We start from the raw sequence: 12,692 nt of genomic DNA, 5'->3' as shown, positions 1-12,692 counted from the left end.
TGCCTAACATTCAGAGGGCTTTGAGATTCTAGGCTCCTAGAGAAAGTAAAGGAATCCCAATGATGACAGTTGTCTGATTTAGAAATAGAGCTACCTCTGAGGAAAGCCAAGACATTTCTGTTTGTGGGATGAAATGGTCCTGACTTCGTAAGAAGAATCACTGAGAGCCCAAGAGCAGTTTAGCTTTCTGGGTGTCTCAGTGAGCTACAGAGCACAACCTGCCCCACACACTGGCCACACTGAAGGCCACCGAGCCTGCAGAGCAGCCCATACTCATGCCCGGGGACTCCTCGTCTAACCAAGACACGAAGTCACCGAAGAGGAAGTCTGTGCCAAACTGCGGCCCAGCCAGTGGTTATCAGAAAGCCTTTCGAGATCAATGTCTTCTTTGTTGAAGTGTCTACCTCTAATGCCATCCTCTTTCCTCTCTGCAAGCCAACAGTGGGCTTTCCTAAAGGGACAGCACAAGGGACATTTTAAAATACATAATGAGTAGAATACTGGTGTCACTGGTGAGGAAGAGGTCAGAGGAAGGGAGTCAGGAGGGAGACATCAACTGAATTTTTCATTTAGTGGGTCCCTTCCTACACTTTCTCAAATCTCTTTCATTTGCCCTAGGCTGGGAGGACGCAGGTTAGATTAGTGGCTCCCTACTAATATTTTTTCTGGTGCTGTGGTTGGGAGAACATTCATCTGCCAGAGTCTGGAACTGTAGTAGACCCTTGGTCCATATTCCTTTAGACCAGTGGAACTTAGACCTCAGCCCTGAAACTTGGAAGACAATATAAAATATAAATGTCTCTTTATAGCCACTTGGTAATCTCTCTCCCTGTCTTACAAACATAAACGATGGCATCACTTAAAGCCATCATTGGCTCTGAGTATAAAGAATTGCTAAGAAAAAGGGGGGAGAGGGGGAATCCAATTCTGAGTACTCTGAAATCCAGCAAGGTGTCACTTGCTCCGGGAAGCCTTCTCTGAAGCGCCCTGGCACGACGAGTGCCTCCTGAGCACCCACGGCGCTGCGCCGAAGTCCCCTGCTTACCTGTCCGGCTCCTTCACCAGACAGGCGTTCCCTGTGGACAGGGACCAAGGGGTAGTTACTGCTCGCCACGTCCCAGGTGTGGCGCAGCGTTTGGCTCAGTAGGCTATGTTGAGGGGTTTGCTATTGAGCAGATCTTGAAAGCAGCCAATTTCTAGGCTCTGATCTCAGCCCTCTGCTCTCTCCTTTTAGCCTCGGCTCCAGAAGGAGCTCAGTACTGCTGCCACCACAGCTGTACTCGTCTGGGCTTCGTTCTCCCCAGTCCTGGTGGAAGCCAGGATCTTCCAGCTGTCCAGAGAGCCTCCGGGGAAGCTCACTGCCCTGTTTGCCGAGCCCGGCTGTTGCCTGGTCGGTGTTAGTCACCGCCACCAGATGGCAGGAGTGGCATTCTGATGGATGCCCTGCTAAGCTGCTGTTTCTTGGACAAGGTTAAAAAAAAAAAAAAAAGTCACTTTCTAATTTTAATTCCACACTGCATGTTTTTAATTCTATGATGCCTATAATTCCTGTTTATGGCTCTCTGCAGTGCTATTAAAACTACTACACCCAAGATTTGCTGTTGAGAGAACCTCAAAGAAAGCCAGTCTGTGGAGGACAAGATGCAACTCCACAATCTTCCTTCCAAACCCCCAGGAGGCCTTATATCCCTCTCTCAGCCCCCAGGAGGAAGTTCGGAGAAAATTGATATTGGCACTTGCTGTTCCTCAGTTCTGTCATTAAGTCCAAACCGACAACACAGTGAAATGTGATAGCTTACAAGCAGCTTAATGTTATCTGGTGGAATCTGGAAAAATCTAATCAGGGATGACTTATGAATAATAATAAAGGGATCAAAATAATTATGTCTAAAGGGCTAACGTAACTTGAGCTCTCTGATGATGGGATCAGAGAAAGTATTTAGTGAGAATGATCAGATTCCTCTGTCATCATTCTCTGCCCTCAATGCTCAACCAGTTTTCTATAGAATTTGATTTACTTACACACACATTCATTGAGGACCTACTCTATGTCACGTTTATGCTAAGTGATTTGAATAAAAAAATTAATAAGATGCCATCCGAGCTCTTGAGTTGCTCATGGATTAATGGTGGAAGACAGGCCTATAAGGGGTTAGTGATGATACAAGTGTATAAATGACATGATTGGGAGGATGCAAAGGATATTATTATGGGAAGGGCGCCTAACTGAGGCTGCAAGGGAACGGTGAGTATGTTAAGGAAGATTTCCAGAAGGTGCTTACACTAAAAATTTGGGAAAGAAGGACTTTATAGCCAACTACAAAATTGAAGTGACTCAATTTAAAAAATCAAAGTGATTAGTAAGAATGCCAGAAATACTTCTAGAGGATACTGGTCATCACTCTTTTTTGTAAGTGTCACAGTATTGGCTACCAATAACCAATGGGAATTTTTAGAAACAGTTGAGTTAGGGATATTAGTCGGTTAATTCTTTCATTAAAGGGGGAGAAGACCAGGGCTATGGGGAAAGGGAGAAGTCACAAACATGTGGAAGAACATAAACGGAAAACAAATGTGTCATCTCTCCTTCCTCGTGGTGACATTAAAGTGTTTAATGTGAATTGTAATACTTTTGGAAAATACCATTCCTTACAGGAGCATATAGGGAACTTGTAACAAAGGCACTGAAGGTACAGACACCACCATCTGTCTCCACGGCAAAAATCTAAAGGCCAGAAAAGCTGGTGTGCCAACTTCTGATACCCAACTTAGGGAGGGCTCTAAAAGGATAATGCCACTTTTCTTTTTTTTTTAAAGATTTATTTTATTTTTTTTTTTATTTATTTGACACAGAGAGAGAGATCACCAGTAGGCAGAGAGGCAGGCAGAGAGAGAGGAGGAAGCAGGCTCCCTGCGGAGCAGAGAGCCCGATGTGGGGCTCGATCCCAGGACCCTGAGATCATGACCTGAGCCGAAGGCAGCGGCTTAATCCACTGAGCCACCCAGGCGCCCCGATAATGCCACTTTTTAATCTCCTTGTCCCAACTACAACGGTTTTAAGCCACCGGGAAGTAAGAGAAGGCTGGTACCTTCTACCTTGCCTGCTTTGTGCCCATCTCTGGCTTTTTCAGGACTGAGAGAGAAAGAGAAAGAGAAATATTTATTTTCCCAGGACACTGTGTGTAGTGAGGAGGAAAAGAGCTCTGGTTGGGGGGTCTGAAGGCCTGGATCGGGGTCTTGGCATTCTACCTAATGGGCTGTATGTGACTCTGAGCAAGTTTACTGACCTCTCTAGGCCTCCACGTGCTCGGCTGGAAAATGAACCGTGTCACTGGTTCTCAACAGGAGCACACCCCCTGAGGGAGGCTCTGGCTGTTAGATGACTAGGCGGGAGCCAAGGATGACAGCTGTCCTACAAGGCACAGGAGGGTCCTGAACAAACAGTGCCCTGGGTCCCACCTGTGTTCTACCAGCATTTCTTGTGAGGGAAAAAACTTAGAACCTACTTCTGAATCAAACCTAATTCTCTTTTAATCATAACCCAAAGGTGTTGGGTTTTTTGGTGGGTTTTTTTGCTCATGTTTAATATATGCACAATGCACCAGTTTTTATGGTTGTGTCCTCCTGGCCCTGAACTCCTTCATTTCCCTCTACTTTTTGTTCAGAATGGCTTCTGATTTTGTTTACTTAATCCAAACCTACTTTTGATAGGCACAAACATCAGACTGCTTTATGATGTGCCCAGGCATTTGTATATTGCAAATATTATAATTTTCCTTTTAAATTCTATTACATATTCAGACCATAGTGCTATTTCTAATTACATGTATAAGCAGGTTATATTACCCATGAATTTGTTTTCAGTGTAGAAAAGGGAGCATTTCAAAGTAGTTGTTATAACAAGGTGAGGTGTTAGAACTGATGGGACAAGCTCTGAGTTCTCTCCCCGAAAAGCCCCCCAAGCCCAGGACCAGTTACCTCTGCGCAGGGCCTGCAGGCTCTGCCGGGCATGGCGGTGCAGCTCCTCCACGCAGGGCGGCCTTGTGGCCGGGAGGAAGATGTTTCTCTGCTGGTGCCATGGCGCACGGTAGTACACGCTCAGTTTACTCTCAATGTCCAGGTTGGAGACGGCTGCAAGACAGAGAAATGGGGCGTTATACATCACAACTTTAAATTACGCCTCTGGCAGAGCCTGGGTGGGGGTCAGGGTGGGGTCTGGGTGGAGTAGAAGTTCAGAGAGCTGCAATCGAATTAGGAATGCACTCAAGGCTGGAGAAAGGTCTGTGGCTTACACTTTGGAAATAGACCACCTTCGCCCCCAGGCTAAGGGATGGGAGACCCCAGGACACCCACCATCTGCCTGGGACCAGCTAACTTTCTCTCCACACCTCTTTGCTCTCTCTGTCACAGTTGCTCATCAACCTGGAGAGACTCTTGGCCATCTATGCTTGGGAGTGCAATGCAGGGGGTGGATGGGGGGGGGGGGGGTCCTGCCTTCCAAGAATACAGAGGAAAGCCTCAGGAATGAGTCAAAAAGGTCACCCTAGCTCCAGTCTTCTGGCCACAGGGCCTCAGAATTAGAGTTCTGCACACCTGCTCCTGGAACCCAGCTGAACTTTACTGTTCCCTTGCTCTGCTTCCTGTCTCCTGTGACCCCTGGCCCCCAACCCTTACTGTTTCACTTTATCTTGCTCTCCACCTGCCAACTCCATTGCCTGCCATCGTTCAAAGCACTGCCCAGCTTCCTTAGTTTCATCTAGGGGCAAGGACAAGCACTGAAGAACCCACTCCGGGGCTACTGGGGTTATGTGAGGAAACCGCCAACAGTGCAGGTGAGGAGAGGGGTGCCGTCCTTGCAACTCATCCAAGAGATCAGAGAAAAAGCCTCTTTCCCCCAAACACACCCTAGGTCTTCATGTACACGCTGAGCCTAGGATGGAGATCACCTACGAGTGATCCTCAGATAAACTTAAGATAAATTCTCGTGGGAGAAGCTGGGCCTAAGCAGGAGGATTCTGGTCAGGAAATTGCTGCACAGAGGAACTCCTGAGCACCTGGGCAGCTTGCCAGCCTCAGGAATAGTGAGAACTGGCCCAGAGGGCCTCACCTGCCAGACCTGCTATCCCAACCAGACCCCTATTCCTCCCAGTCTCGTTGTCTCCCTCTTCTCCTTTCCCTCTTTTCCCCAGTGTGTGATTTGGGCGTGTTCTGCCCAACTGTTTATTCCTGTGCCCCAAACAGACTTTTTTTTGGGGGGGGGGGGGGTTCTCCTCCGATCCTTTTGTTTTTTGAAGTCTGGTTTACCATTTCACTTTGTCTGGGAAGCCTTACACAGAATGAGATACTCTACAGATAAAGCAGAAAGACAAATGGAAAAAGGAGGGAGGGCACTTTTGTAGAAAGGAAATAGAAGAAAACTGGGGAAAATACGTTTTGATAATTAATCCCCACCACCACCCAGTACTGCATTTACGGGAATTAGTTTTGGTTTTCTTTTTCTTCTTTTAATTTTATTTTTTGAGAGACAGCCTGGGCACTAGTGGGGGTGAGGAGGGGCAGAGAGGAAGAGAGTATCTCAAGAAAGTTCCACACTCAGTGTGGAGCCTGATGCAGGGCTTAACCCACAACTCTGAGATCATGACCTGAGCCAAAATCAAGAGTTGGACACTTTAACTGACTGAACCACCTACACGCCCCTTGGTTTTGTTTTCTAATGTGGTCTTTAGTCTTTTTTTTTCTAGAATAATGCATCATAATCACAAGAACCACCAATAGAAACAGACATATTTCCAAAGATGGTAAAGAAATATCACATGGACAGGGTCAAAGGAGCAATGCTGTGCCCGCAAAACAGTGCCATGCAACAGAAATTTGTGTGATGATGAAATGCTCTATTAGCTATGCCATCCAATGTGGTAGCCATCTGTATAAGAACCAGCCACACTGGCTGTTAAACACTTTGTAATTTTTAATTTTTAAAAAAATGTAAATTGCTTAAATAGCGAAAGGTAGCTATTCTAGACACCCATAATCGTGAACACTCATCACATTCTCTCACCTCCAGAGACACAGCATATCACTCTCTTTGACCTAGATTTTTTTCTTCCTTGGTGTTCAGTCTCTAAGAAGAATTCAGGCCCAAGGGTTAGAGACCCCAGAATTATCTTCCCGGGTAACCCAGGGGAGAGTATTTTTAGGGCAGAGTTCTGGGGCCAAGCATAAAGACAGCAACTTTTCTTTATCGAGTTACTCTATAACCTCAACCCTTTCCTTGGAAACCATAAGTGCTTGGTGAACCAGTCAGGGGTCACTGAGTCCGGGGGAACAAGAAAACCTAGGAGGATCGTGGGAGGCCTTTGGGTGGAACGGTCAGGCCGTATCTAGATCAGAGCCTCCCTTCTCTTCTGGGTTAAGTAGTGCGGCATGCGAAGACCGAGGCTTTGTTTAGCCACCCTCGGAGGAACGCTCTGGTTCAGTGACCAAAGCTGACTAAAAAGGCAGCCCCTGCCTGGTGGCAGAGGTCAGCTGCCATCTAACAGGACAAAGGTCATTATCACACTTAGCAGAGGAGGGTGGGAATTCCTGTGCTGGTGACAGCTGGGAGAAGGTCCTGAACAGAGAGCTTGCTGGGGGAGGCCAGCAAGATGTTCAGGGGGCAGTTCGGGAGTACAGGGGCTCCTGAGCACCTCCTCGCCTTCAGGAGAGTGGGAGCCAGGATTCAGGGCTGAGCCCAGGTGAATGGGAATGGACCAGAAGGCTTTGATAGCTCCTCAACTACCAGGTCAAGTGGCGGTGGCTCCTTAATCTGAGTAAAGGGAATTGCTGAGCTCGTGCTATTTATCTCAGTGTTCTTCTGAAGAAAAGACCCATCAGCAGGGCTTGTCAAAGACAGATTACTGGGCTCCAGCCTACACTTCCCGAACCAGAATTTCCTAGAGAGGCCTAGTAATCTGTATATTTGAAAAGTGCCCTCAGATTATTTTTTATCATGAGGTGTATGTGAGAAACACAACATGTTATCTGCTGATGCCTCGGGATCTTATGTGAATGAAGGGAGATGGGCAACATGGTGGGCCGGAAGAGACTGCCGACAATGGAAACCTCTATCCACACCTGGAGTATTTTCCAAATGGCTCTTATGTCCTAGGCATGGTGCTGGGTGTGGGATATAGCACAGAACAAAACAGGACCCCTTGCCCTCCTGGAGTCTGTGTTCTCTGGTCCTGTGCGAGAATGGTTTAGATGTGATGGTGCCTGGAAGCAGAAGGTTGGGAGAAGAGCCCTCTGGCTGAGTCCTCTGTTCTACTGTTACACCATTCCCGAGGGTAGTCCAAGACCTCTAGACTTCTGAAGGCCCTAACACCAAAAAGACCATAGCCTCCACTCCTCCATCTCCACCTTTTTGCAGTAGGTAATCTCACATGAAGCCATGAATTAGCAATCATAACATAAATGCAAAGAAGTTCTGTAAAATTCTCTTTCCTCACTATTAAACATTAAATATAAAGTTATTTGAAAAAAGCATTTTTTGGCACCGTGGCTTTGCTGATGCCCGAAACATTCTAATTGTTCCTACTGCACAAGCCAATGCTGAGTTTCTGGGCTGCAGAACTCTGCCTGCTGCTCAGGCCTGTGGATTTACAGATGCAAAGACTAACACAGGCAGCCAAGTCACGGTTGCTGGGAAGAACCAGCTCTCTCAGTGACAGCCTTCAGGGCTAGGAGTCCTCACCTCTCCCCATCTAGTCTTTTTCTTTATCTGCTGAGAAGCTATAATGAGTTTCTGCCATGCATTAGCAGGTGAACATTTCACTCATCAGTTGCCACAATTGTGTTTATCTCTTAGACGAGGAAGGGAAGGAAGACTCTTTAATCCCTTTGCTTTCAGTTTTGTCCTTTGGTTACAGAGCATTAACTAGTATTATGTGTCCACTGGAGGCAGACATACAGGCACTAAAGGAGCTCTTCCAGGGAGAACTCCCATTTTCTCTCTTAAAAAAATTCTATTTCTTTCTCTGAGTAACCATTCAATGAAAGTTGAATACACTCATTCATAAGCTTATTGTACCAGCGCCACTTATCGCAAAGCTATCCCACATCTTCAGGCTCACCCCCCCCTTTTCTTTCCTGTTTAACAATTACTCCATGGCTCAGCCTTGAAAGCTAGTGGCCTTAGTACACCCAGAAATGTTTGTTCTCATAAAAATGATACGGAGAGCAGCAAGAAGCTTTCTCCTTTGCTTATTAGGATACATCCAGCCTCCTGCCCCATGCAAGACAGAATTCTAGAATAGCCCCCAAGATTCCTGTCCTTTCCTGTATGTACCCTGTGTAGTCCCCCACGACCTTGAATGTAGGTGAAACTTGTGAATTCTGTTATATTATATGGCAGTGGGGAGTTTAAGATCCTTACTTAGTTGACTTTTGAGTTCATCAAAAGGGAGATAATTTTCTTGAGCATATCTGGCCTAATCAGCTAAGCATTTAAAAAAAAAAAAAAAGACCAGAAGCAGTAGAGACATTCTCCTGTTGCCCTTGAAGAAACAAACTGCCACACTAGAGAAAAGGCTATGTGGTAGGTACAGGCGGACAGCCTCTAGGAGCTCAGCCCCAATCCAAACTTTGATTGCAGCCCAGTGAGACCCTGGGCAGAGGACCCAGTAAACCTGTGTCCAGACCTCAGACCCACAAGATAGTTGCGATACATTGTTACACAATAATAGAAAACTAATACACCCTCCCACTATTTTAACTACTTCCCTAGAGCCAGTTGCCCGCCTTGCCTGGTACATGTTCTCTCCTCCCTTTGTTACTGCTCAACAGAGAGGTAGATAATGGCATGGATTACAATGGGAAATAGGGCTATATGTCTCATTTTTATTTTCCACAGCAGAAAAAAAGGTTTTGTGGGTGTATGATTTCTCCTGTCCAACTATAGACTCTCGCAGAGAGCTCTGGCTACATGCCAAGCTGTATGTACATCGGGTGTATTACATTCTTGGTATCTTCACATAACCAAAAGATGAAAGTACTGCTCCCATTTTACAGCTAAGGAAACTTCGAGGTATCCTCAAAGTACGGAAATTTCCAAAGTCTCATATACCTGGCCCGTGGATGATCTGGCACTGGAAACCTTCTCTGTCTGGCTTCCAAGCTGTTGCTCTTCCCCAAACCAGGACTGAAATGTTTGCCTAAATTAAGGCTGATTGGGGGCGGGTATAGAGTTGGCTGTCTGCCACATAAAAAGTATCTAGTGCTTCTCAAAATCAAAAGATTCAGAACTGCTACTGTTTGCATCAGCCATAGAACTAGGTGTAACCAAGAACTGAGTGCATCTTTCAGAAAGTACCCAGGAGATCTGTCATACGAACAGACACCATAAAACCAAACTGCTGAAAGAGAATACCACTGTAGGAAATGTCCACAGGGCAGTGAAAAGTCTTTATAGAATGAACTTAGTTCATTCCCCTGTCAAACTCCGGATATAACGGTATTGTCAGGACCGTGATTCATAGTGATGTATTGAAAGCACAGATCTGGTCACCGGGTTCATCTGAAATGAACTGACTTGGAAGTTGAGGAAAACTAGTGGCTGCCACTCTTTCGGGAAGGCCGGGCCTATTTCTAAGGACCGGAGGAGGCTCATGCTTAGGAACTGTTGCAAAGGGGTGAAAATCAGGGGGGAGGAATAATCTTGCCCTAAGCTTCTCCCGTCCTGCGAGGGTTGGTCCTTATTTAATACTGCCTTCTCTGGCCTGGCCGCATGAACTTTTCACTCCCTTAAAGCTTGCTTACCCTGGGAGGAGTGCACAATGCTTCTTCTCAGCCTGGCTTCCAAGCCCCTGTACCTCAAGTCTCCACCCCTGCCACTGTCTCTCTCCACATGCTATTCCTCCTTCCTTCTCCCAGGCTTTCCAGAATCTAAGAGGGGTAACGTGGTAGCTGAAATCAAAGTATGAATGTTCCATGTGTCGAAAATGGCAGAAAGATGTGCAAAGCCATTCAGAAACGGAATTGTCTTTTGGATTTTTAAATGTTCTTAGCATGCCTACAGGTCAGACTACCTAACTAACCTCCCTTCCTTCTCTTCCCTTCCACCTGTCACACCTGCCCCTGTCACAAGGATTCCTTGCCAGGAACCATCCATTCTGATGCTCTGGGACAGAAAGCAGCAGGGAACGTGTTAACACATTAATATATTAATGAGCATCTGAAAGATTCCGTGTCACAGATATGGAGCCAGTTTGCTCCCCAGGTCCCTGCCATGCTGAAGCCAGTGCTCAGCCGTCATCAGCTTGGTAAGCAGAACAGAAATCTACTCAGGGTCTCTCTTGCTACCGCCTGAGCTCTCAGATCTGTTGGGAGGAAGGGCAGGGATGGGATTTCACCAAATGCGACCATTCATTCCCGCCTGTCCTTCCTTCCTTGGTAACCAGCCCTTTGTGCATTCTATCTGGCAGTGTGGCGGAGGGAGCAGAGTAAGAGCACCGAGACTCCTGCCACTTGCGGAACGGCCTGACGCCGGCGCCAGGCTCCCAGTCTGTCCCTGCTGGACTGCCATTTCTGTAGAACCACGATAATTCAGACTTGTTCACTGCCGTGGGCAAAGCATCCCCTCAGCATCAGAAAAATCTAGGCTTTCTGACAAGTTCCAGTGTCCTGAAACATTCCAGCACACACAGAACATGTCTGTGTGTTTATTTATAGACCAAAAGGATCTAGAACCATTTTCCCTCTAGAAATATTTCCCCAACTTCTAAAACAAACTGATGCTTCATACTAGGAGTACTGTTTAATTATTGCTATGACCGTCATTGCCGTCTTCATGTCTGACATCCCATGGAAAGACCACTAGAGGCATGGGTTCCACTTGCAGTTCTGCACCCTCGTGCAAGTCATGGAACCTTCCCAGGATCCACCTCCCTATCTTTACAAATGCGGATTTGGACTCTCTTCTCTCTGAGTCCTGTCCTGCTCCGTTTATGCCTCCGTTTTCTACCGGTCCTCAGAATAAGTGAGGCTGCATCACCCACCCAGATGGACTCTGCCTTTAAGCGATGGCAGGATATTCTGGGAGGAAAGACCCTGAGCTCCGGGCTGGCAAGATGGAGGTTCATTACAGTAGCAATGGATCGGAACAAGTGACTGAACTCTTTGGGCCTCTGTGCCCTCCTCTGTGAAGTGGGAATCCTAGAGCCTTCCTGGAGTGGCTCTGAGAGTCCAATAAAATGATAACATCCTGACCATGTCCCTGCTCACTACATGTCATTCCCTTTCCTGGACTGGGAACAAAAGAAGACCAAGAGGCCATGATTGGGGTCACAGTACAAAAGAGGAAAGTCTGGAGCTCTCGAAGTTTCTTGTTTCTTTATTTGCCTGTCTTCTTGGTGAGTGAAGTGTATAGAAAGAGATCACTCTTTGGGGGACGTTATAATCTGGAAGCTAGAAAGAAGGCTGCCCACACAAAAATGAACTACTGGGGCTTCATCAAGATCAGAAGCTTTTGCCCAGCAAAGGAAACAACCAAAAGACAACCGACAGAATAGGAGAAGATATTCGCAAATGACATATCAGATAAAGGGCTAGTATCTAAAATCTATAAGGAACTTATCAAACTCAACACCCAAGGAACAAATAATCCAGGCAAGAAATAGGCAGAAGACATGAACAGACATTTCGGCAAAGAAGACATCCAAATGGCCGACAGACATGAAAAAGTGCTCCACGTCACTTGGCATCAGGGAAGTACAAATCAAAAGCACAATGAGATACCACCTCACACCAGTCAGAATGGCTAAACTTAACAAGTCAGGAAATGACAGATGCTGGCGAGGATGCAGAGAAAGGGAAACCCTCCTACACTGTTGGTGGGAATGCAAGCTGGTGCAACCACTCTGGAAAACAGCATGGAGGTTCCTCAAAATGTTGAAAATAGAACTACCCTATGACCCAGCAATCGCACCACCAGGTATTTACCCTAAAAACACAAATGTAGGGATCCAAAGGGCCACGTGCACCTGAATGTTTATAGCAGCAATGTCATAGTATCCAAACTACGGAAGGAACCTAGATGTCCATCAGCAGATTAATGGATAAAGAAGATGTGGCATATATATACACAATGGGATACTACTCAGCCATTGAAAAACTGAAATCTTGCTATTTGCAACGACGTGGATGGAACAAGAGGGTATTACGCTAAGTGAAATAAGTCAATCAGAGAAAGACAATTATCATATGATCTCTCTGATATGAGGAATTTGAGAAGCAGGGCATGGGGGGTACGGAGGGAAAAATATGAAACAAGATGGGATCAGGAGGGAGACAAACCATAAGAGACTCAATCTCACAAAACAAACTTTTGTGGGTTGCTGGGAGTTTGGGGGGAGGGATAGGGTTCTGGGTTATGGACATTGGGGAGGGTATCTGCTATGGTGAGTGCTGTGAAATGTGTAAGCCTGATAATTCACAGACCTGTACCCCTGGGGCAAATAATACATTGTATGTTAATTTAAAAATTTTTTAAAAATTGTTTAAAGTATATTAAAAAAGAAGGCTGCCCACAATCACGGAGCCTGTGGTCTGACAGGTTGCATGTCTCCAGTGTCTGATACTGGTTTACTGGGGCAGCATTCAGTGTAATGACTTGGAGATGCTAATTGTCCAAGTGGCTCTCGGAGCTCCAGCACTGC

At 46.3% G+C, this 12,692-nt stretch overlaps 1 protein-coding gene and 1 long non-coding RNA gene across 2 annotated transcripts in view; one reads left to right on the top strand and one right to left on the bottom strand.

The window, feature by feature from the left end:
- LOC123935015 overlaps positions 1–2,044 on the top strand; it is a 54,355-nt gene extending 52,311 nt beyond the window's left edge. Inside the window, exons 4-5 of the long non-coding RNA XR_006816864.1 lie at positions 1,235–1,470; positions 1,569–2,044. This is a non-coding gene — a long non-coding RNA (uncharacterized LOC123935015). The remainder of the gene's footprint in view (positions 1–1,234; positions 1,471–1,568) is intronic.
- Positions 1–12,692, bottom strand: part of NHS (NHS actin remodeling regulator) — a 332,944-nt gene that overhangs the window by 48,861 nt on the left and 271,391 nt on the right. The window contains exon 2 of the mRNA XM_045995410.1: positions 3,979–4,131. Coding sequence (XP_045851366.1) covers positions 3,979–4,131 — 153 coding nt within the window. The remainder of the gene's footprint in view (positions 1–3,978; positions 4,132–12,692) is intronic.

The sequence above is a fragment of the Meles meles genome, chromosome X, assembly GCF_922984935.1.
Source record: "Meles meles chromosome X, mMelMel3.1 paternal haplotype, whole genome shotgun sequence".
Taxonomy (NCBI): domain Eukaryota; kingdom Metazoa; phylum Chordata; class Mammalia; order Carnivora; family Mustelidae; genus Meles; species Meles meles.
The sequence above is the reverse complement of the archived record's forward strand: the minus strand, read 5'-3'. Positions and strand labels throughout refer to the sequence as shown.